The 24,181-nt window shown below is 42.2% G+C and overlaps 1 protein-coding gene across 1 annotated transcript in view; it reads left to right on the top strand.

The window, feature by feature from the left end:
- The window catches only part of PRKAA2 (protein kinase AMP-activated catalytic subunit alpha 2), a 260,253-nt gene that overhangs the window by 186,187 nt on the left and 49,885 nt on the right, over nt 1-24,181 (top strand). The window contains exon 7 of the mRNA XM_086952736.1: nt 10,783-11,287. Coding sequence (XP_086808862.1) covers nt 10,783-11,287 — 505 coding nt within the window. The remainder of the gene's footprint in view (nt 1-10,782; nt 11,288-24,181) is intronic.

The following is a 24,181-nucleotide window of genomic DNA, read 5'->3' on the forward strand; positions in this document are numbered from 1 at the left end:
CCTAAGGTTTTTTAAATGCTAATTTCTAACTATAACGTCCCTGAAACCTATGTATTTTTCAGTGAATTTCAAAGTTTTTTTAAATGCTAATTTCTAACTATGCCTTCAAAGGTAGGATATGTGAAGAAAGAAGCAAGATAAATGCAGAAAGAGCCAACTGAAGTCCAGAAAGATGGAGAAAAGTGCAGGAAGAAGAAGAGATGTTTAGAAAAAAACCAACAGAGGAGCATAAAGTCCTCTTGTGCCCCCAACTTTTTGCTGATAGGTACTGGTGGTAACTGACTCTGACTAACAAGACGTAGATGCCAGTGCTATCCTGAAAGACACTTAGAATACAGTGAAAACACCTACATACACCAGGAGATACTATGCTTTGGGGTACCCCTGTGATTAGCATGACCTCCTCTGTATTTGCCATGAGATAATGCCTGAGTCATTGCATGACTACATGCGTGGTGACTGGATACTTAGAGTGCTACAAGGAGAGTGCATGGTAAATTTATAAGTGCTTGGGTTTTTGCGCAGTGATTGGATGAGCACATAGGATTGGCTGGTGATTGGAGGACTGCATAGGTAGTACCAGGTGGATTACTCGACTGCAAAGGTAGTCCTCTGGGTATTGCAGCAGTGCATGTGTCAGTGACTGGGTGCAAGGAGAGTGCATGGCGAATTTATAAGTGCTTGGGTATTGGAGGAGTGTTTGGATTAGTACATGGTAGTGGCTGGGTGACTGGAGGAGTGTACAGGGAGTGGCAGTGTGATTGCGGGACTGCACGGGTACTACCTGGGGAATTGAAGGAGCAAATAAGAAGTGTGCAAGTAGATACAGGACTGTATGTGTGGGGCATATGGGATTGTAACAGTGATCAGTTAGTGCCTGGTTCATTGCATAAGTACATAGCTACTGACTGAAAGATTAGAATACTGCAAGGAGAGTGCTTGAGTGAATTTATAAGTGTTGGGCATTGGTAAAGTGTTTGGATTAGTACATGGTAGTAGCTGGGTGACTGGAGGAAAGCGCAGGGAGTGACAGGGTGATTGCTGGACTTCATGGGTACTACCAGGGGAATTGAAGGAACAAATGAGAAGTGTGTAGGTTGGTTAGGGACTGCATGAGTAGTACACAGGGATTGTAGCAGTGCATGTGTTAGTGCCTGGATCATTGCATGACTCATGGGTAATGACTGGACGATTAAAGTACTGTGAGAAGACTGCAAGGTGAATTTATAAGTGCTTGGGTTTTGGCCCAGTGATTGGATAAGGACATCGGTCTGGCTGGATGATTGGAGGACTGCATAGGTAGTACCAGGGAGATTACTGGACTGCATAGGTAGTTCTCAATGGATTGCAGCAGTGCACGTGTTAATGACTGGGAGAAGTGTGGCTCACTGGTTAGAGAAGGCGGACCCTGAAGCAGAGGTCAGACCCGGGACCAGGGTTCAATCCCGACGCGGCAGGGTCTTGAGCTCAAATGTCCATGGACTCGATAATTCTCGCTTTGGTGCCTGACCTAATCATGGGTTCACACTCTGCAACTCTAGGCATTAAGCTTGCTTAATCTCCACAACGGGCCCCCCGCGGCGGGATGCCTGGCTTTCACCTTGGGGATGCCCTGTAGGGGCTATCTCACAGGGAAAAGCCAGGACGGGTTGCCAAGGCAAGCGCGGAGATACCCCTTCGGGGGCCGATTCAGGCGCTATATAAGAAACATAACAATAATAATAATAATTGCATGAGTACATGGGTAGTGACTGGATGGTTAGAGTGTTGCAAGGACAGTGCATGGTGATTTTATAACTGCTTGAGTTTTGGCTGAGTGATTGGATAAGTACATAGTGCTGGTTGGATGATTGGAGGAGTGCATGGGTTGTGACAGAGGGATTTCTGGAATGCATGAGTACTACCTGGGTAATTGGAGGAGTGAATCAGTAGTGTGTAGGTGGTTAGAGGTTAGATGGTGGTGGGAAGTGCTTATGGGATTGTAGCAGTGCATGTGTAGTGCCTGGGCCATTCCATGAGTACATGGGTACTGACTGGAAGATTAGAGTATTGCAAGGAGAGTGCATGGTGAATTTATAAGTGCTTGGGTTTTGGTGGAGTGATTGGATAAGTACATGGTGCTGGCTGGGTGATTGACGGAGTGCATGGGTACTGACAAGGCGATAGCTGGACTGCATGGGTAGTGCCCAGGGTATTGTAGCAGTGCATGAGCTGGTGCATGAGTCATTGCATGAGTACTGACTGGATGATTAGAATACTGCAAGGAGAGTGCATGGTGAATTTATAAGTGCTTCGGTTTGGGTGAAGTGATTGGATAAGTACACAAATGTCACATCAGTCACACCCCCTCCCTTCCTCACTGTGCAAACGCTCCCCCGGCAGGTTTTAAGTTAGGGGAATAATTCCCCTTGAAACCTGAGGGTCCCTGGGGGGCAACTAGCCCACCAGGTACCTCCAGTAAGCGCCACAGAGCTGCGTTGCAGAGAGGTGGTCCAAGGCCTTGCCCCTTATTTATTTATTTATTTGTAGGCTTGTTACGCGCCGGCATCACACCCGAAGGTGTATCTCCGCGCGGTGCTGTGAGGTGAACAGGTCGAGGAGCTCCTCCTAGAATAGTACAGTCTTTAGGCGTTTCCTGAAAGCTGTGTGACTCTGGCATTCTCTGAGGGAGAGGGGGAGATTGTTCCATAGACGAGGACCCATGATGGATAGGGCACGGCCTCCCTGTCTGGTCTTATAATGTCTAGGAACCTGAAGCAGCTGTTGATTGGAGGACCTGAGGATACGGGATGGACGGTGGTAGACAAATTTGTCTGTCAAGTAATGTGGTCCCAGATTGTGTAAACTTTTGTGTATCACACAGCTGATCTTGAATTCTATCCGTTTCCGGATAGGAAGCCAATGAAGGGCCTTAAGGAGGGGGAGGGACGGTGTTCTGGGGGGGGTGTTGGTCACCAGCCGTGCTGCGGTGTTCTGCACCACCTGTAGTTTATTAAGCACTCCCTCATTGGCAGCTAGGAGTAAGCCATTACAATAGTCCAGGCGGCTCAAAACGAGGGCCTGGACCAGGGTCTTCCGGGTATCGTCAGGTAGAAGGGGAAACACCTTCCGAAGGAGGCAGATAATGTGGAAGCAGGACCCTGCAGTGGTGCTGGCATGGTGAAAAAGGGTGAGGTCCTGGTCTAGACGCACCCCCAGGTTCTTTACTACCTGTTTGGGGAGCGGGGCCTGTCCCAAACTTGGAGGCCACCAGTCTGGGGTCCAGAGGATTCTCGCCTCTCCGAATAACATGACCTCAGACTTTCCTACATTGCACTGTAGAAAGTTTTTGGTCATCCAGCTGGCGATTGCAGTCATGCCGTTAGAGAAAGCTTGTCTAATCTCAGGAGTAAAGGTCTTAAAAGTAAACAGCAGCTGCGTGTCGTCAGCGTAGGAGATAGGCATGAACCCAAAGGACCTTGTCATGTTGGCCAGAGAGGAGACATATACGTTAAACAACGTAGGGCTAAGACATGAGCCCTGCGGGACTCCTCTGATGATGTTAGCCGAGGTGGAACTAAAGGAGCCCATGTTCACCGTCTGAGTCTGCTCTGAAAGAAAGCTGGTAAACCATGCCAGGGCGGATTTGTCAATGCCTGTCTCCTTTAATCTGGTAAGGAGAATGGCGTGGGATATGGTGTCGAATGCTGCGGACAAGTCCAGCAGCACCAACACCACAGACAGCCCTCTATCCAGGGACATGCGTATGGCATCCGTAACGGAGAGGAGGGCGGTCTCAGTACCGTGCCTAGGCCTGAACCCGGACTGAGAATGGTCTAAGCTGCCTGTCTGCTCAATGAAGGAGGAGAGATGGTGATTGACATGCTTCTCCGTCAATTTGCCGATGAATGGCAGAAGGGAGATTGGCCTCAGGTTGGTCATGTCTGACCAAGGGATGGCGGTGTTCTTCCTGATAGGCTTAACTATGGCCTCCTTCCACATCCAGGGGACCAGCCCCTCAGATAGGGAGCGGTTGATCACCGTCCGAATGCAGGGGCTGAGGACACTCCCAATGAGGTGCATGACCCGGGCAGGTACGAGGTCTACTGGGCTGCCTGACTTAATGGTCCCAATCAGAGAGTTGACCTGGTCTAAGGTGATCTCAGGGATGAATGATAGTGAGGCTGGGGCAGCACCGACTGTTCCAGGCTGAAAACTGGAAGGGGGGACATTATCATCCACGGATGTGCTAGATTGGGAGATTTTTTGGTAAATGGCATCAATTTTATCCGAGAAAAAACCGGTCGTGTCATCGCACAGTTTTTGGGTTAGCACTTCTGCACTGTCACAAGCGGCAGGCTTGGTAAATGTGCAGAGCACCTGGTACAACATTTTGGGGTCGTACACTAACATGCAGCTCCCCTTGAGGAAAAGCAATCTTGTTTGGATTTTGTAAGCGGGAGCAGGAAACCTGCTCTCACTTACAAAATCCTAACCAGTGTTTGCTATGACAGGGCGGGAGCGCCCAGCCATAGCATACAGCAGTGTCCCTGGGGTGGGCACCCTGGGACACTGCTGGAGCTGGCCCTGGGGGGTGGCGGTCCCCAGGGCCATCAAGGGCTCCAGGAAGGGGGCTGCATGGCCCCCTCCCTTTATTTAAAAAGCCCCGGGGAGGTGGTTGTCCCCTGGGCTTGGGTGTCCGTAACAGACCCCCAATTTTAATTGTACAGTGCGTGCCCTCCCCACACATTTTTGTTTATTAAACTGAGCCCCAGGTAGGTGGCGGCCCCCTGGGCTGCGCGGGGGCTGGGTGCCTCCTGCAACTCATAAATCAAGCCCCAGGGAGGTGCTGGTCCCCGGGGCAGCGTCAGGGGGATTTTGGCCCCCCATGCATTTTTTTCAGTGCCCCTGGGCCCTGGCTTTGTTTCTTTTTTCTTCGGATGGATTCGCAACCCCATCGCAAATTCGGAAGATTTAAAAAAAAAATGCTTTTTTTGGCTCTAGGGGGGTCAGGGTGTTTCTTCCCTGGCCCTTTTTCTTGTTTTATCACTGTGTTTCACTTTTTTCTTGTGATTCAGTTCTACTGAGTCACAAGATGGCTGCCAACATTTCCTGGTTTGGAGTGTTGGCAGCCAATTACAGTGAAGCTTGTGCTCAGGAGGGTTCGTGAATCCACTGTGTCCCTATTTATCAAAACATTTTCTTTTTCAAGTCTCTCTGGAAATACAGAACGGATTTATACCATTTAAAGAAAAGGTCTCTTTCTGAACCAAACTCTACCATTTTGCCAAATTTGGTGTAATTACATTCAGCAGTTCGGGCTGTAGCTGTGTTGAAAGTTTTCTATGGAAAATTACATGGGGAAAACATGTTTTGGAACCCCCTTTTTTCTCAGCCCCTGCTTGTTAAATCACTCTGAAAAGTTTGAGACAGGAGCTGACTGGAGTGGGCCACTAGTTTTGAAAATTTCACAAAGATTCGTCCACCGGTGCCAAAGATATTGAGAAAACAAAAAACTCTTTTCCTATGGAAACTAGGTCATAACTATAACCACCGGTGTACAGACAAAATATCGACTCCAAAATATCGACTGGACATAATATCGAGTTTTAAATATAGACTGGACAAAATATCGACTGGACATAATATCGACTACAAAAATATCGTTTTTCAGGTAAGTGAAGTAATATCGACTGTATAAAATATAGATAGCAAAAATATCGAATTTTTAATAATATATAATATTTTATAGTGTATTTTTATGTAATAATATGTGTGAATAGTGTGTATTAATGTTATAAAATATTTTATTAAATTAATTTTGTTTTTATAATAATTGCGTAATGTAATTCTGTAGCGGGTTGTGGGTTTATAGGGGAATAGGGTGGGAAGTAATTTAATAATAATTAATTAATTAATATATGTTTGTTAATATTTTTAATTAATAATTAATTGATAATTAATTAATATTAATTAGTTAATTAATTAATATATTTTTGAACATATTTTGTATTAGTAATTAATTGTTAATTAATTATTTGTAATTAGTTAATTACATTAATTAGAGTAAATTTTTAATATATTTAATTTTGTGTTATTTTTAAGTAATTAATTTGGAAAAAATAATATTAATTATTAAAATAATTACAGCTAATGTTCTAATATATTTACTTTATTGTTATTGTTAATTAATAATTAATTGGTAATTAAATAATATTGATACATTTTGGGTAAAGGAGCATTTTTAGGGTTCAGGGTCAGTTTTCAGTTTTAGGGTAAAGGGGTATTTTTGGGGTTCAGGGTCAGTTTTCAGTTTTAGGGTAAAGGGGTATTTTTGGGGTTCAGGGTCAGTTTTCAGTTTTTGGGTAAAGGGGCATTTTTAGGGTTCAGGGTCAGTTTTCAGTTCATGGGTAAAGGGGTATTTTTAGGGTTCAGGGTCAGTTTTCAGTTCATGGGTAAAGGGGTATTTTTAGGGTTCAGGGTCAGTTTTCAGTTCATGGGTAAAGGGGTATTTTTAGGGTTCAGGGTCAGTTTTCAGTTCATGGGTAAAGGGGTATTTTTAGGGTTCAGGGTCAGTTTTCAGTTCATGGGTAAAGGGGTATTTTTAGGGTTCAGGGTCAGTTTTCAGTTCTTGGGTAAAGGGGCATTTTTAGGGTTCAGGGTCAGTTTTGGGTTTTTGGGTAAAGGGGTATTTTTAGGGTTCAGGGTCAGTTTGGGGTTTTTGGGTAAAGGGGTATTTTTAGGGTTCAGGGTCAACTAATAAGATTGTAAAAAATTATTTTTATTATTTTCATTTATTATTTAATTATTATAATTTAATTTAAGTAGTTTTAAGTATATTTTAGTAATTAAAATTTAATATTAATTTAATTTAACACTGTTTTTAATAAAGTCGATATTTTTTACATCTATATTATTGTTAACGATATTTTGTACTCGATATTTTTGTACTTACCTGTTTGTAGATACAAACTCGATATTTTGACTGTCGATATTTTGTCCACGATATTCTGGCAAGTCGATATTGTGTCCGTCGATATTATTTCAGTGATCCATAACCACCTACTGGCGACTGCCAGTAGGTAATATATACATCTATATCTATCTATCTTTCTCTATCTCTTGCTATATATATATGTATATATATATATATATATATATATATATATATATATATATATATATATATATATATATATATATATATATATATATACACACTCCTCGGTTGCTCCAAAGAGTTGCGGTCGGCCCCGTGGGAAGTGGCGTGAGCGCCGGCAGAGCACGCCGGTAAATTCAATGCCAAAGCCTCGTAAGTCAATGATATCACGCTCTCAGACACTCAAAAACGCCAGAAATCAGCAAGGTCCAAGGGTGTTTATTAACCCCTTACGACATGTTTCGGCTTGCAGGAAGCCTTGTTCACGTAAGTTTGTGTAACGCATCTGTGCAGAGTAAATACTGCACACCAACAACAGTGAAAAGGGACACAGGTCGCAAGTCACATGACAAAAAATGGTGTCGGCCATCTTGTAATGGTCAAACTGTGTTGTTAATACATCTTAACAAACATAGTCAAAGTAAATATTTAAACAAATATTAAACAATTTCAACGTCATGATTCTCATAAACCAAGCATAATGGCGGGACATGAGCGGTTTAAATGGGCGCTCTCGTGCTGTGGCCAGGCAAATGCATGGAGATGACCACCGTGTAATGCATAAGTGATAGACAGTTCGTGATCAAATCACAGTGGCGAAGCCAGTCACTAGGTGAAATACCAGGAGTCATAAGGTGCCTACAGTGTGGTACAAAGGCAAAAGATGCCAGGGATCAGTTAAGCGACCTGGTCAAAGTCAATGTTAGAAAAGTGAAGCCAATGAAGGCGTGCTCTTATCTTAACTCAGGAACGTGCAGTGAAGATGACTGGTGCAGGTGCAGTGAAGGGTCTCAATCCCAGTGAAGTTTCTGTGAATTTAAAATGACAGATGTTAAAATCTAACATGAAAAACAGCGTATACATAACGTCAATAAACTTAGATGGAAGGCGCTAGGAAAAGGAGATGGTGTACAAAGCAGATTATAATAATCTGCTTTGTACACCATCTCCTTTTCCTAGCGCCTTCCATCTAAGTTTATTGACGTTATGTATACGCTGTTTTTCATGTTAGATTTTAACATCTGTCATTTTAAATTCACAGGAACTTCACTGGGATTGAGACCCTTCACTGCACCTGCACCAGTCATCTTCCCTGCACGTTCCTGAGTTAAGATAAGAGCACGCCTCCATTGGCTTCACTTTTCTAACATTGACTTTGACCAGGTCGCTTAACTGATCCCTGGCATCTTTTGCCTTTGTACCACACTGTAGGCACGTTATGACTCCTGGTATTTCACCTAGTGACTGGCTTCGCCACTGTGATTTGATCACGAACTATCTATCACTTATGCATTACACGGTGGTCATCTCCATGCATTTGCCTGGCCACAGCACGAGAGCGCCCATTTAAACCGCTCATGTCCCGCCATTATGCTTGGTTTATGAGAATCATGACGTTGAAATTGTTTAATATTTGTTTAAATATTTACTTTGACTATGTTTGTTAAGATGTATTAACAACACAGTTTGACCATTACAAGATGGCCGACACCATTTTTTGTCATGTGACTTGCGACCTGTGTCCCTTTTCACTGTTGTTGGTGTGCAGTATTTACTCTGCACAGATGCGTTACACAAACTTACGTGAACAAGGCTTCCTGCAAGCCGAAACATGTCGTAAGGGGTTAATAAACACCCTTGGACCTTGCTGATTTCTGGCGTTTTTGAGTGTCTGAGAGCGTGATATCATTGACTTACGAGGCTTTGGCATATATATATATATATATATATATATATATATATATATATATATATATATATCTTCTCTGCCTCTTCCACTGCCACACAAATCCCATAAACACAAGGGGAGGTAGCACTGTGAACAGTGTGAGACACAGATATTGTATTGCATGACCACCATCAAACAAAGTGCACGTATGCAAAAAAGAATGGCTGAAGCATTTCAGCGATGTGACTTCAGTTAGGGGATTGAGTCCTCGGCTCAAAACACTCTATTTTAAGGTGACATAGTGCAATAGTCTTCCCATTATTTCTAACAGCTAGATCGTTAAAATCAATTTTAACAATGGCACATCCCGCCCTTTTTCACAATGTTTTCAATGTTCATTTCACAAGTTGCTAACTCTTATTAGCTCCATTTATAGACACGTTTATCATTCATTAACTATGTGAATTATTTTTCAAACCTTCATCAAATGCAAAAAATATATGGTTTACAAAATATTATTTAAAAAAAGGAATTTTCTGATACTCATTCTAAAAACACAGGAAAAAGGGTGAGAGCCTCAAAAACTGTTTTTGTATCGCACATAAACTTAAATGTATGCTCCACCAAATGTATCTACTGAACAAATCAATAAGTATATTTTTGTTGACCCCAAAATTGCATCAAGCATTGTATGTTTCATATCATTATAACAACATGTAATGGAGAGGCACGTGTTCCAATCTAAAAATGTCACAATCATATTTTTGCTTTATGCCAGTGACAAAACAGCACCCTATGTATAATTGCAGATGGAACAAGCCAGCATTGCGGACTTTCTTAAGCTTGTAAAACTGGAATCCAGGGAATTTCATCTAAGTGAGAATGAAAGATATCATCAGGTGTACAAATATGACAATATGCTCCAAATTATCAACAGGAAAACTGCAATAGTCAAGTGCAGCCTCAAAAGATCGGTCAACACATATTGCATATTTGACCATACAGACATATGGGTAAAACTATGAATATCTAAGAAATCATATTTAATTCATTCAGCTGCAAGACCAATGATGATGTAAACAATATTATTCAATTGAGTGGATGTGCTGATGTGGCATCTAAAGTAATGTAAATTAATGAATATTATAATTTTATATTTCACATAAAGAATAAATGTATGCAAAAAAGACCCTCAGTTAAACATCATCAAAGTGTGTAAACCTTAAATAATATGTATGAATTAATCACTTGACCTCCCTTGCCAATATTCTCTTAAAATCCATTTGCTTAGGGTTGCATTTTGTGGCTTGAACAGTTCTAGAAAAAAAGACTTCAAGAAATGTTTATTTATTTCTCATGAAAATGATTTATTAAATATATTGAATGACAATCAATGTTATTAAACATTGCAGTGTGCACATTTTTTTAAAAAAACATTTGATTATAGTTATTGATGACTTTATCACAAACACAATAGAACCTCTTTATATATGTGGATATGTGAACCCCTTAATAAAGTGATTAGGACACCTTTCTATATTTTGATGTTCTAACCATTTTACAAAGTGAGAAGGGTTGCGTTACTTAGCATGATACCTTTTATATATTGTTACATCACAGTCAGCCATGAGTGCCCAACCACACACCTTGCACGGCCAGAAGGCTATGTGCTGCAGGAACTAGAGCAGCCTCAAGAAGTTAGGAGCAAGGCTTGGCCACGGATCAGGCTCTGCATCCACACCCACGCCACCATGGCCAAAGCCCGTGTCCTACAGGAGGTTCCGTGCATCATTGATAACATCACTGCAACATCCAAAATGTCATCACTGATGACATATATATTTTCCAGTGTGCAGTCCACTTAAAATCAGTACATTACAAATGAAAGCAAATATTATTCTAATACAAATTCTCTTTTGTGAGTTGCTTATCACATCAATACCAATTGTTTTAATCTACTTTTCTTCTCCTGCAGAGAGCACGAGTGGTTCAAACAAGACTTACCCACGTACCTGTTTCCTGAAGACCCTTCCTATGATGCTAATGTAATCGATGATGAGGCAGTGAAGGAGCTGTGTGAGAAGTTTGAATGTACAGAGTCCGAAGTTTTGAACAGCTTATACTGTGGTGACCCTCAGGACCAATTGGCAGTGGCCTATCATCTTATTATTGACAATCGAAGAATTATGAACCAAGCCAGTGAGTTCTACCTCGCATCAAGCCCTCCAACTAGCTCTTTTATGGATGATAGCACTATGCCAATACCCCATGGCATGAAGCCACACCCAGAGCGCATGCCTCCTTTAATGGCAGACAACCCCAAAGCTAGATGTCCCCTTGATGCCTTGAACACTACAAAACCAAAACCACTGTCTGTGAAAAAGTCCAAGTGGCATCTTGGAATTCGCAGCCAGAGCAAGCCTTATGACATTATGGCAGAAGTTTATCGGGCCATGAAGCAGCTGGATTTTGAGTGGAAGGTATGAAACATTTAAGTGATTGATCTTGACAAAACCAAGAGGTCAGTATACTTGTCCATAATAGTATGCACATTGAAGACTCTTCATTAAGAATAATATTTCTCTTACCACCTCAGTCTTTTTTTTTTATAAGCCTGCACATCTTTCCTAGGGTATGATCAAAGTACATGCTGTAGCAACACAGAGGCTTCATGGTATGCTCTGCTACACATTTCACATACCCACTTTGCCTTAATATATAGTCCCCTTTTCTCCCCTCTGGACATTTGATGGACAACACAGACCTATTATCTTAGGACACTCACAGCTGATTTCACTTTATTTGTGAGAGAATATTTGGTTCCTGACTGCAGCTTCTCCATTGACTTTCATGGGCTTCCTTTGTTTAGTTGAGCGCAAGATTAAAAATGTACAGCTGTAGCAGATCTCAGATATGATTACATAAATCATAAAGCAATGGTCTCTCATGACTGGAATTCAGTCAGCTGGTAGACATTTGTATTATTTTTACTTCCCCTTTACCCGGATCTCAAAAACTCACATTGTAGAACATCTTTCAGCCATGAGTGTTAGAAGACTGGCACCAAGAATAATTTCTTGAGTACATAACGTTGCTTAAATGTTACTGCCCAACACAATCTACTCTTCTCATACAACTGTTCACGAGCCATATGATGGAAAGATACCTCAAACAGTGTGAGGTTCTCATTGTCACTTCACTGTAGCGAACCCTAGTGGTATCCTGAACTGCAAAACACAAATCCTGAATTTGTCATGTAGTTTAATACCACCTGTCCTTCCAAGGCTTCTTTACTTCTAACACCTGAAATGATCTTGAGGTGAATTGAAGCTTCATTCCTTAAACAATTGTGAAGTGCTATGGTCCATGAGTAAGCGGCTCTATTGTGGCCCAAGCTGCATCTGTTAAATATTTGCAGGGGAACCATTCCACATCAGTCTCCTCTCTAACTTATGTTGTCTTGCCAATCTGGAACAAACTTTTGACTTGAGAACTGATGCAACATCTGTGGCTAGACTCCTGATAGAGATAAAGGAGTATCAGGTTAATATTGCACAACTGCAAGACTATACATAACTCTTCAGGTGCACAAGGCTAAGCCCATTCAACATAATATCACCCATACTTCAGTATGAGTACCCTGTATCAGGCATGTAATGATACACACATTTGGTGCACTGACATCATTCCAAATGTGGAAAGGGAGAAAGATTCTCTCTAGGCCTTTGAGCTTTTAGCCTGCCCAAGAGCTTTGTGTTCATCTTTCAGCTCACTCTCTGAGCCGTTTGATTATATGGCCATTTGAATAAGTGGTTTTCATAAAACCTTACACAGGTTCTCCTATCAAACTAGGTATTCTGTGCACAACCCCAAATTTACAACGTTAATCTGTCTGAACAATTGCTGTCATGGTTCAGCATGTCACAAGAGGATTACAATGAACTCTCAGCCTTTATCTTGGCACCATCAGATGCACAAGTCAGCTTCTCATGGAACACAAGTATTGAATGTGCCCCCATTCATTTCTCATTAAAACTGTCTCAAGAATCTTCAATGGTGACTGGTATTCCAGTTTTAGATGAAGTCAGAGTTTCTCCTTATCACCATATTTTCCAGCTGGTTGTATCATTGCTACTGTGATGACTTTTACTCTGTAGTTACCACAAGAGACTCAACAGAAAGTTGCCACTTTCACAAGCTTGATTAAGTTTTCTTTTATACTACAAAGTTTCTTTCATGTACTAATTACAAAGTTCCTTGAAGTACCTGCCACTATTTGATGCCATCCAGCTCAAACTCTTTTTCCGATTCTCCTTCTGTTGTTCTGTCTTTAGTCACATGTGAGATTTGCTAACTTGGTAAAGTCAATCTTTACTACAAGGATACTTACATTTCTTTGTGACAGCAACTGTTTTAATGTAGATGTGACCATCTCTGGAAGCAAACTTTGTTTGCTCTTAAAATATAAACTTCTAGTCCCCACAGCTTTTTACTTCCTTACTAGTTTAACCTGTTTGGATCATTGAAGCCATGCTCAGGTCTTACATTACAAGAAGGGAGAACACTCTGCCCTCCTCTATTCTAGTCTAAGTATTTTTTCTGAAGACTGTAATGTAAAAAACTTTCATTAAAATTATAGAATTTGCCTAGTTAATAGGCAGTAGTTTTCCCAACTTATACCACTACGTTTATACAATATATGCATGAAAAGAAAAATGTATCAAAGACTTTGAAGTGAATTAGGATGCGCCCGCCACACTGGCGGGCGCCTGCCACACTGGCGGGCGCATCCTGTATGTTTACATTGTGGCGGGTGGCAGCCCCCGCCACAATGTAAAAATACATGTTTCACATTTGCATGTACAACGTGGCAGGCACCGTGCAGTGCCTGCCACCTTGTACATGCAAATGTAGGGGGGTACCATAGGTACCACACACGTGCAGCACCCCACCCCCAACCCTCCTGGGGCCCTCAACGGGCCCCCAAAGGCATTTTCTGCCTGTCTTTTTGCAGCAGAAACTCTGCCGCAAAATACAGGCATCCTAATACCCACAGCGGTGCCTGCACGGCACCGCCTCCATTGCCCCATTGTACCTGTTCCTGCAAGGTAGGCGGAAAAGGCCCGCCTTGCGGGACCACGGCAGACGGTCTTTCCGTCCACCATGGTCCCTTTCCCCTTTTCACCGCCATCCTAATTTGGCAGTGGGAACTTTAAGGCTGATGGCTGTAAATCCGCGACTGCCGGGCCGGCGGTCGCGGATTTACCGCCATCATAATCGGCCCCTCAATTAGTCAAAATATCGATGTAAAATTAATTGAATAACACATATGATTAACTAAAACATACTTAAAAATACTTAAATAACCTTAAAATTAATAAATAATTAATGTAAGTTAAAAAAATAAACATACATTTTTTTAAAATACATTATATATATATATATATATATATATATATATATATATATATATATATTAACGTAATATTAATAACAAATATTCAATATTTTTAGCGAAGGATAGCGGGAGGGTAAAATTTACTATTCCCACTCCAGTGAGTGCAACAGTAGGGAAGGGTTGGATAGCAGGAGGATAAAAAATACTACTCCCACTCCAGTGAGTGCAACAGTAGGGAAAGCGTTGGATAGTGTAGGGGTAAAAATTACTATTCCCACTCCAGTGAGTGCAACAGTAGAGAACGATTTGGATAGCGGGAGGATAAAAATTACTATTCCCACTCCAGATAGTGCAACATTAGGGAAAGCGTGGGATAGCGGAGGGGAAAACTTTACTGTTCCCCCTCCAAAGAGTGCAACAGTAGGGAAAGCATTGGATAGCGTAGGGGTACAAATTACTATTCCCACTCAGTGAGTGCAACAGTAGGGAAATCGTTGGATAGCGTAGGGGTAAAAATTACTATTCCCACTTTAGTGAGTGCAACAGTAGGGAAAGCTTTGAATAGCGTAGGGGCAAAAATGACTATTCCCACTCCAGTGAGTGCAACAGTAGGGAAAGTAATGATTTAATATTTTAATAAAATTAATTGATTACCAATACCAATAAAAAAATTATAAAAATTAATTACCAATTATATAATATTTAAAAATGAATGACTTATAAATACAAATACATATTGTTTATTAAAAATGAATTACCCATTAATAATTAATTAACAACCAATTAATTTTCAATACTAAAAATTATTAAATAATGAAAAAATTCCAATTAATCATTAATTAACTGTAAATTAATTATCAATACACAAAAATAATTTCAATAATTCATTAATTACAATTAAATTACTTCCCAGCCTATTCCCCTATAAACCCACAACCCACTACAGAACTGAAATACAAAATTACATTAAAAATAATTAATAATTCCTAAAAATTTATATTTAATTTACTATATTTAAATTACTTCCCACCCTATTCCCCTATAAACCCACAACCCGCTACAGAATTAAATTACGCAAAAATTAAATAACAAAAAATTCATTACTTTAAAAAAATTAAACATACATTACAAAAATAATATACACTTTTAACACATATACTAACATACAAAACACTTATAACAATTCGATATTATTAAAAATTCGATATATTTTAATGCCTTTTTGTATATTGTGTCTAGTTACCATGCACCCCAATGTACCTCTAGAATGAGGGTCCTGAAAACAAACATTTCTGCAGTCCGTAAAAAGAATCTCAAATGCAGTTGGCATTCAAATGAGAAATGAAAGTTCTGGCTGATATATACCCTCTCCACGTTATACTACTTTGGAAATATGTTAAAAAATCAAGAGCAGGTTCCCATGCAGCCATAGGCAAGGGAAGCAATATTGACCTGCAAATGAAGTAGACATGGTGTGCCTCTGTTGATTCACATGTGCTCTCACATCCTTATTGTCCAATATTAAAAAACACTGTACAACTTAGTAGTTGGACAGCAAGTTCATGAATGCCTCTGTTGATTGAGGGCAGCTGTCTCCAGTGTAACTAATAGTCTAAGCTACAGAACATACTAGGAGTAAATACATGATTTTCTCTGGAGCTTATAGTGATAAACATGCCACATTGTCTGCCTTAGCAAGGGACATGCCGACTTATAGGAGGGAAGCCACCAGATTGAAAAGCTACTAGAGTGATTGGAATCAAGTGATACTTGCCTCAGAAATATTTCTGCTAATGAAGAAGTAAGTATTTGTTGTGATCCTGTGCGATGAAGTGTTGACAAGATTTTGGAAGTCCAATATAAACTGGACTTCTGACTGAGCAGAGGGCTGAGTATGTACTTTACCAGAATATGCATTACCTTGACTTGACAAATTGACTTGAAACATATTCATTGCCAGATGCAGTACTAGAATAGATGATGAATGTTCGGAATCGAAGCATGACTTTTTACCAACAAAAAATAATGTGTCTTTGGGGCCTCAAAAGAATTTCTATTCAAGTCCTCAAGATGACATCTAACCAAATTTAGTGCTATAAATGGTCAGCTCTCCCAGTGACCTTCCTGTATCCAAATAAAAGGATAATGACTTAACCTTGAGGTTACTGGGGAAGACACGTCTTTCCAAAATGTATATTTAAGATATATTGAGGTTTAATGTTATTTCTTTCTTTTTTGCATTTTTTTACACTGAATTGTGCGATTTAAAAGCTCAGACTTTCGACAGCTTGACTGTTAACTCCAGAAGTAACTGAAGGGCCAGGAAAGTCCAATTCTTTACAAATATTCACACCTGGGCATAAATACACCAGCACTGAGGAGACCAGTATATCACCAGCACAATAAAAAGTCTATCTGTGTAGGAGGCGCAGTAGGATAATTTGTCCCATGAGTTTAGCATGGCAAGAAGACAATTTTTGAGCAGTACACCATATATAATCCTACATAATTAAAATAGGAAAAGCTTAAAAAAAGCCTATATGGTGAAAATCGAATGTCTTGCACTTACAATCATTCGTCCAACCCTTGAACCATTTACACAGATTAGCAGGATTAATACCGAGGCACAGCATGCCCATGTACATCTCCTATCATAAAAAAGACTTGGACAGTGACAGGAAGCACTCATAGATCTGCTTCCTGAAATATGTAATGCCACTCACCCCACTTTCATCTTAGAATGTGAGTCTGCTAGCGAGTGTGATCTAGTGTATACATGCTCTGATATCACAATTGCCTCTCCAAACAATTCACTCCAGGGGCCATATCATGAAGAACTGCGCTGTCTCAGCGCAGAGCCGAGCAGTTTTGCTTTTGTGATTGAGGTGTCTAAATTCATTACATATAACCCTGAATTTCTCTGAAATAAAGCATAAAATGCAAACAGCATAAGTTGGCAACAGAGAGCAGGGTTTGGCTCTTTTCTGAACTTTAGACACTTTAACCACAAGAAAAGGCACTTGTCTCTTCTCAGATCCAGCACAGCTCTTTATAAGACGACCTCAGGCATACATTGGATATGAATTTGTGCATAGACGCATTCACTTGCACCATTGAAAAGTGCATTCATTCCTCTATACCAAACATCCCAATTAATCCACGTTATGTTGAAATGCCTTATCCCCTGCACTAAACTACTGCAAGCTCAACCATCGCCATCCCTAGACCTGCAGAAAACCAAGCCGCCCTGCAACACACCATGCCCTGCTGGACCCCGCTCACTGCAGAGGACATGCTCAAGACTATGAGGAGCAACCACTCAGGGGCCCCGACGGACCCCTGCCCATACCACATCCTCCACAGAGCATCCGCTGTAAATGCCCCTCAGCTCTGCCACACCATGTTATGTTATGTCATTAGTGACTTGTAGCGTGCTCAATTACTCATGAGTGTCCTGGCGTGATTTGAACTGAAGACTAACGAGGGGAGAATAATTAAATAACCTGAATAAAAAGATGAGTTTTTGAGAAGTTTCTTTAATCGGTAAAAGTCCTGTGTGTGGCGCAGAATAACAGGAAGGCTGTTCCAAAGAGTGGCTACCTGATCGTAAGTAACTGACCCCCCATCCTAGAATGGCCGAAATGGGGAATGGCCATCAAACGGTGGGAAGGGGATCGTAGGGATCGGTGATCAACTGCTCCATCGAAACTGCCACTTTCCCAGATGACTGGAAACACTAATGGGTAGATGCATCAACGTTGTCATTTGTGATTCCTTATTTGCGAAAAATAAGGAATCGCAAATAAGGAATCGCAAATGGCAATGCATCATTAATTTCGCTATTTTATTGAGATTCGGTAAAAATCGCAATTTTTACCGAATCCCAATAAAATTGCGAGTTTCAAATAGCGAATTCGCAATTCCCATTCATTCCTATGGGCAGAAATGCCCATAGGAATGAATGGGAATTGCGAATTCGCAATTTGAAATCGGAATGCATCAAAGCCTTTCAAGGGTGGAGAGGGGGGTCCAAAGGACCCCCCCCTGCACCCATGAAATGCACTTTTACATGTGAGTTACATACACACATGTCCTAAGGACATGTGTGTCTGTAACGTAGACGTTTAAAAAATGCATTTTTATGCGTTTTAACACATTTTTGCAAATTACCACGAAGTTCAACTTCGTGGTAATTTGCATTTGCAATTTGTAAAATCGCAAATGTTTTGAGGATGATGCATTGCATTTAAGGAATCGCAAATTTTCGATTCCTTAAAAGCAATCGCATTTTTGGAACTCGCAAAAAATAGCGAATTTCCAAAAATGCTTGATGCATCCCAGAAACCAATTTAGGAAGTGCAAAAGGCCGATTTTTGCGAATCGCACCGTTTGCACTTCCTAAAAAGGTTGATGCATCTGGGCAATAGAGATCAACCCCCTGCTAAAGAAGCTGTCTGCAGACCCAACGGACCTCAAGAACATCAGGTCATAGAGAAAGCCATCAATGCCCAACTCTCCAAGTTCATCGAAGCGAACCCCATTCTGGACACCTCCCAATCCGGCTTCCGAAGCAAGCACAGGGACTGCACTCCTCGCTGCCACAGATGACATCCACTCCCTCCTTGATGGGGATGAGACAGCAGCCACACAGGCAGTCTCCTTCTTCCCCCGACGGACGTCTCTGATGTGCATTCATTGACCAACCTCTACCTAGACTCCATGTCTACAATAATCAATGAAGCCGCACCCTTGCAATTGAAGAGAGTCTCCACCAAGAACTCGAACCCATGGTACGATGGCAGACTCAATGAAGACAGACGTGTGATGCGCTTAGCTGAGCGCGCGTGGAGATCGGACCCCTCAGCACTGAACCTTAGAACGCTTAAGAGTAAGAGAAACGCTTACTTCAGAAAAATCAAACGCTCAAAATCAATATTCTTTAGCCAACAGCTGGATCAAGCTAAAAACCGACCAAAAAAACTGTTCGAGTTAGTCAAAACCCAAACCAAAACGCAACCTCCACAACCCAACAACTTAACAAAGGCTACCCCAAGTTGCGAAGACTTCTCTGCTTTCTTCAAGCAAAAGAACGACACTATAAGAAGCGATCTCACCAAGGATGTAAGTCGATTCGCCGGCTCCTTATGCATAACTAACACTCATGCTAAAAACAACGCTTCATGGACGTCCTTCGACACCTATTCCGAAGAATCAATCCACAAGCTGCTGGTCACCTTGAAACCCGCCAATCATCACTCAGATCCCCTACCTGCCAATGCTGTTAAAGTCCTCACCCCCCTGTTCCTCCCACTCTGGACTAAAATCATCAACTGTTCCCTGCAACAAGGGCTCATCCCAGATTTCCTCAAGATTGGGCAAGTCACGCCTATACTCAAGAAACCCACAGCTGACCTGGCCGACCTAAACAACTATCGTCCTATCACCAATATCACCACTCTAGCAAAACTGTTAGAAAAATGCGTACAACTCCAACTGACAAAACACATTGAGCAGTTTGACCTCCTCAACTCTCACCAATTCGGATTCAGAGCAAAGCATAGCACGGAAACGGCCATGACACACATAATAGATAATGCCCTCCAAATCCTTGATCACAATGAGTCTTGCCTCCTCATCCTTCTTGACCTCTCTTCAGCATTTGATACGGTCAAACACGAGAATCTACTGGAGCTCCTAAATACCAGAATGGGCATATCCGGGACGGTTCTCAAATGGTTCACGTCCTTTCTGCACAACCGTTCTCAGAGGTTCAAGATCAACAACGCACTGTCCTCGCCTGTGCCAGTAACACTGGGCGTTCCGCAAGGTTCCTCCCTATCCCCCACATTGTTCAACCTCATCATGGAACCACTCACCACATTGCTTCAATCCTCTAAGGTACAGTTCCATATGTACGCCGATGACACTCAGCTCTACCTCAAGCTTCAATCCCCTGAAGACATCAAACTGTTGAATGCCACACTAAGAAACACCCAAGCTTGGCTGGCCGACAATCACCTCAAACTAAATGCTCTGAAAACTGAGTTCCTTCTGATCTCTCCTCCTGCGAAAAAGGCCATCACCCAAACCTGGCTCAATCATTTAACCGCACTCAATGTCCAACCCACCATCGTGGACTCAGCGAAATCCCTTGGCATCACACTGGACTGCAATCTCGACATGCAGCAGCATATTAGCATAGCAACTAAAGGAGCCAACTTCCAAATCAACACGCTGAGAAAACTCAAACCCTTCCTTCCACCCAAGGACTTCCAAACTGTGGTACAAGCCTTAGTCATTCCTCGCATAGACTACGGAATTGTGGCTCTCAGCGGGCTCCCCCTGACAACAACGGCTCCCCTAAGAGCCTCCCTGAACACGGCCGCGAGACTCATCACCGGCTCAAGAAAACACTCGCATATATCCCCTGACTTAAAAGCCCTGAACTGGCTACCTATTGAAGCCAGAATTCAGTTGAAAATTGCCTGTATGACACACTCTGCCGTACATCACAAGGCACCCAACTACCTCTCTCATAAGCTGACCATATCAGGAGGCTCAAGATCCAACAGAAGCACAAACACTCTCCTCCTGAAACCACGGAGATTCCGGAAGGAAAAAACATACAAACGCTCCTTCTCTGGAATGGCACCTAGGATCTGGAATGCACTCCCGCCAGAAACCAGGCTTATCCCGTCCACCATACTCTTCAAGAAAGAGGTGAAGGCCATCCTTATGGCTAAATACACCTGAACACTATTGATACTGGATCAATGACAGAATTTGGCTCCCTCATTATCGGCTGTCTGAATACTTACCTTTGTACACTAGGACTTGAGTGCCTCAATAACCTGCAATGCACCCACTACTGACTACTGCTCTGCCTTCAACATTGTGTTTATTCACCCTCTGGGGTGCTATAATCTTATCCGTTTAGACATTGTACTGTTTCCATATTATTGTTTCTTGATTGTTATTACTCTGTATACTCATGTATGATTGATACCCTACTTTTTGCAACTCACGGTCTACGGAATCTCATATTGATTTAGGAGTCTTGTTTATCCTACCTACTGTTTCTGTAAAGCGCTCTGATATCTGCAAAGATCTTGTTCGCGCTATATAAAACTTTAAATAAATAAATAAATAAATCTTCCTACTAGACCGCTTAGCCACCTTTGACACCATTTCCCACCACACCCTAATCATCAGACTCCACAACGCCTGCATAGGGCTCCCAAATGCAAAAATACCGGTCGCAACGGGGCAGATTCTGAGAATCTGCCCGTTTTTGACCGGTTTTCAATTTGATGCATGGGGGCCCTACAAAATTAGTTGTTGAATCATCCTGGTAGCTTCTCCAAAACCAAAGGTAGCAGACATAATATTTTATGTGAACTTTTATTTTCCTCATAGAAGTAGTTACTACTCTACACTATGGAAGTAGCTTTTAGGTGATTAGTATATGGCAATGCTAATTTCAAGCAAGTATCCCTTTTAAATATTAGTCACCCTACCTTATGGGCTACTCAAGAATGACTTATTTACTATTTAAAAGCAGGGTTCCTTACTGGCAAAAAAACATTTTTTGACAGGTTCACATGTGATTTAAAAGTCAAAGATGTCAGGCTACACTGTGAGGCCTAGAGCCATGTTTTCTTTTTCATATAGTTGATGGCATACCATGTACCGCAGTACACAGGTGGCATCTAACTTTTCCATGCTATTGATTTATTTTCCTTCATCATATGGTATAGTCTTAAAGGAATTTAAATATGGCAATTAGAAGTTAGGCAATTCTGTCATGTTTTAGTGTTCATAGCACATACACTGGGGCCCCAGTGTGCAGACTTAAAAAACACAGCTGTGTCAGTCCACAAAAAATGGGGTTGACCATGCAAAAAGAGGCATTTTCCCAAGGTAGGTGTTCCAGTACAATTGTAAAAAGATAAAACTGTCATAGCAGTATGACTTAAGGGCTTTAGGAGGACCACAATTCACATTTTACTGCTCTCTTAATCCCTTTAGCGCGGGTGTCGGCCACTGGCAAACACCTCCACCACCTCCACTACCTCCCCAGTGCTTGTGTTGGCCATTGGCCGACACTTGGGAGATCAAATAAAGGTTCATCTGGGACTCTGTCCAGTAGAATACCTTAATTTGATTTTAAGCTCAGACTGCTCGGTAATAGCTTCCTGAGCAGCTTTGGTCTTGTATCCCCTTTACTATAATGACGATCAGAGTGCAGGGTGCACTGACGTCGTTACATTAAAGTGAAAATAAAATTAGTAAGTGGGCTTGTTTTACTTTCACTGTATCAATTCTCCGAGTCATATCTGAGCCCCCTGAGGCACTGATTAGGGTGGGAGAGATATTGTTGGAAAGGGTAGAATCTCCCCTTTCCAATGCTACCTCTTCCCTGTGGATTTCTGATTGTGGATCACCACAGGAGAACAATGAGGTGGCTCTAAGGGTCGTAAGGGTTCCTGAAGAGTATAGGGGGTAGCCTGTGGAGGTACATGCTCACGGTGGGGAGGGGCACACTCCTAATACTAAAGGTAGAGGACCAGACACAATACACCCTATGAAGGCCATTCTTGTTAAGAAATTTGGGTTGACCCCTGAAAGATACAGGCAGAAATTTAGGGGCAGTCACAAATGTCTCAAACAGACCTGGGTGGACTTTCTTGATTATTCTAGCAAGGCACTGAAGGGTAGAGTGAGGGGTGCAAAGTAGAAGATTATACTGGAACATACAACTAGATTTTAAATGACTTGATATTTGATTTACAGGGCTGCACCAGCACCTGATTGATAGCAAGCTGACTGACACCAGGAAGCTTTCTGAGGAGGCAGACATCTGGTTCAGGCTCAAAGTGTCCAAGAAGGTATCTGGGAGGGACCACCCAAAGGGTGTTAAGGTTCCCAACAGAAGAAAGAGGGGTTGATAAAAAGGCATTCTCTCTTACAGTTGACAGGGGAAAGGGTCCCATTCCCACTGTGACCACCAGAAAAAGAGCTTCCCTGACAAGAGTCAGAACAAGGCTTCCAAGTGCTATGAATACAAGGGGGATTCCAAGTGCCCCAAAATTGTGCAACCTCCCACTGAGGGTGAAGCACCAGGGTTGGCAACTACATGGTTTGGGGGGGGGGTTTGTCCCAGTAAGTGGGGGGGGGGGCACTCAGGGAGGTTAACCTAGTGTCCCTGAATGACATTGAATGATGCCTAAAACCTACATACCTTCCAAGACTGCAAAGTATAGGCAGTTGGTCACCATTAATGGGCAAGGTGCTGTGGCGTTGATGGGCACAGAAGACAGTTTCAGTGTTGCAAGGAGTCAGTTGGTGGCCCAGAGCAAGTTATACCCAATGGAATGCACCAGATTGTAGTAGCTGACGACCGTGAGGGTCACTACCAGTGGCCTTGTTCCATTTGAGAGGGAGGGTCTCAGGTCATCTGAAAGTCACTGTGAGCACTGCCCTGCCTGTGGACTGTTAGTTAGGGAATTATCGTAAGCACACTACCTGGAAGGAAGTGGAGCTTAAGTCACACCTGGAAATGTTAGGTTTGCCTGGGTGGAGTTGTGCTACCACCAGTTCCATGGCTGCCCAGGAAGGGAGTCAAGGAAGTCTGGAGCCTGGAAAAATGGTCCAGACAGCTGCCAAAAGAGAGAAGGGCAAGGGGCATGAGAAACCAGCCCCTGAATGTCTCCCGATTGAGGTAGATGGGGTGCTATAGGAGGTTTTCCCGGAGCCCACTGAGGAGGGCATTGCCTCACTTGGTGACCTACATATTAATTAATTAATTAATTGTGTGTTTGTAATGCGCTAGAATCGACTCCCGAAGGAGTATCTCTGCGCAGTAGACCGCTGGAGAACCCGTCCTGGCTTTCCCTGTGAGATGGTCCCTACTGGGTATCTCCAAGGTGAAACCAGGCATCCCCGGCGTATGTGGGGGGCCGTTGTGGAGATGAGG

The sequence above is a fragment of the Lissotriton vulgaris genome, chromosome 1_1 (assembly GCF_964263255.1).
Source record: "Lissotriton vulgaris chromosome 1_1, aLisVul1.2, whole genome shotgun sequence".
NCBI lineage: Eukaryota > Metazoa > Chordata > Amphibia > Caudata > Salamandridae > Lissotriton > Lissotriton vulgaris.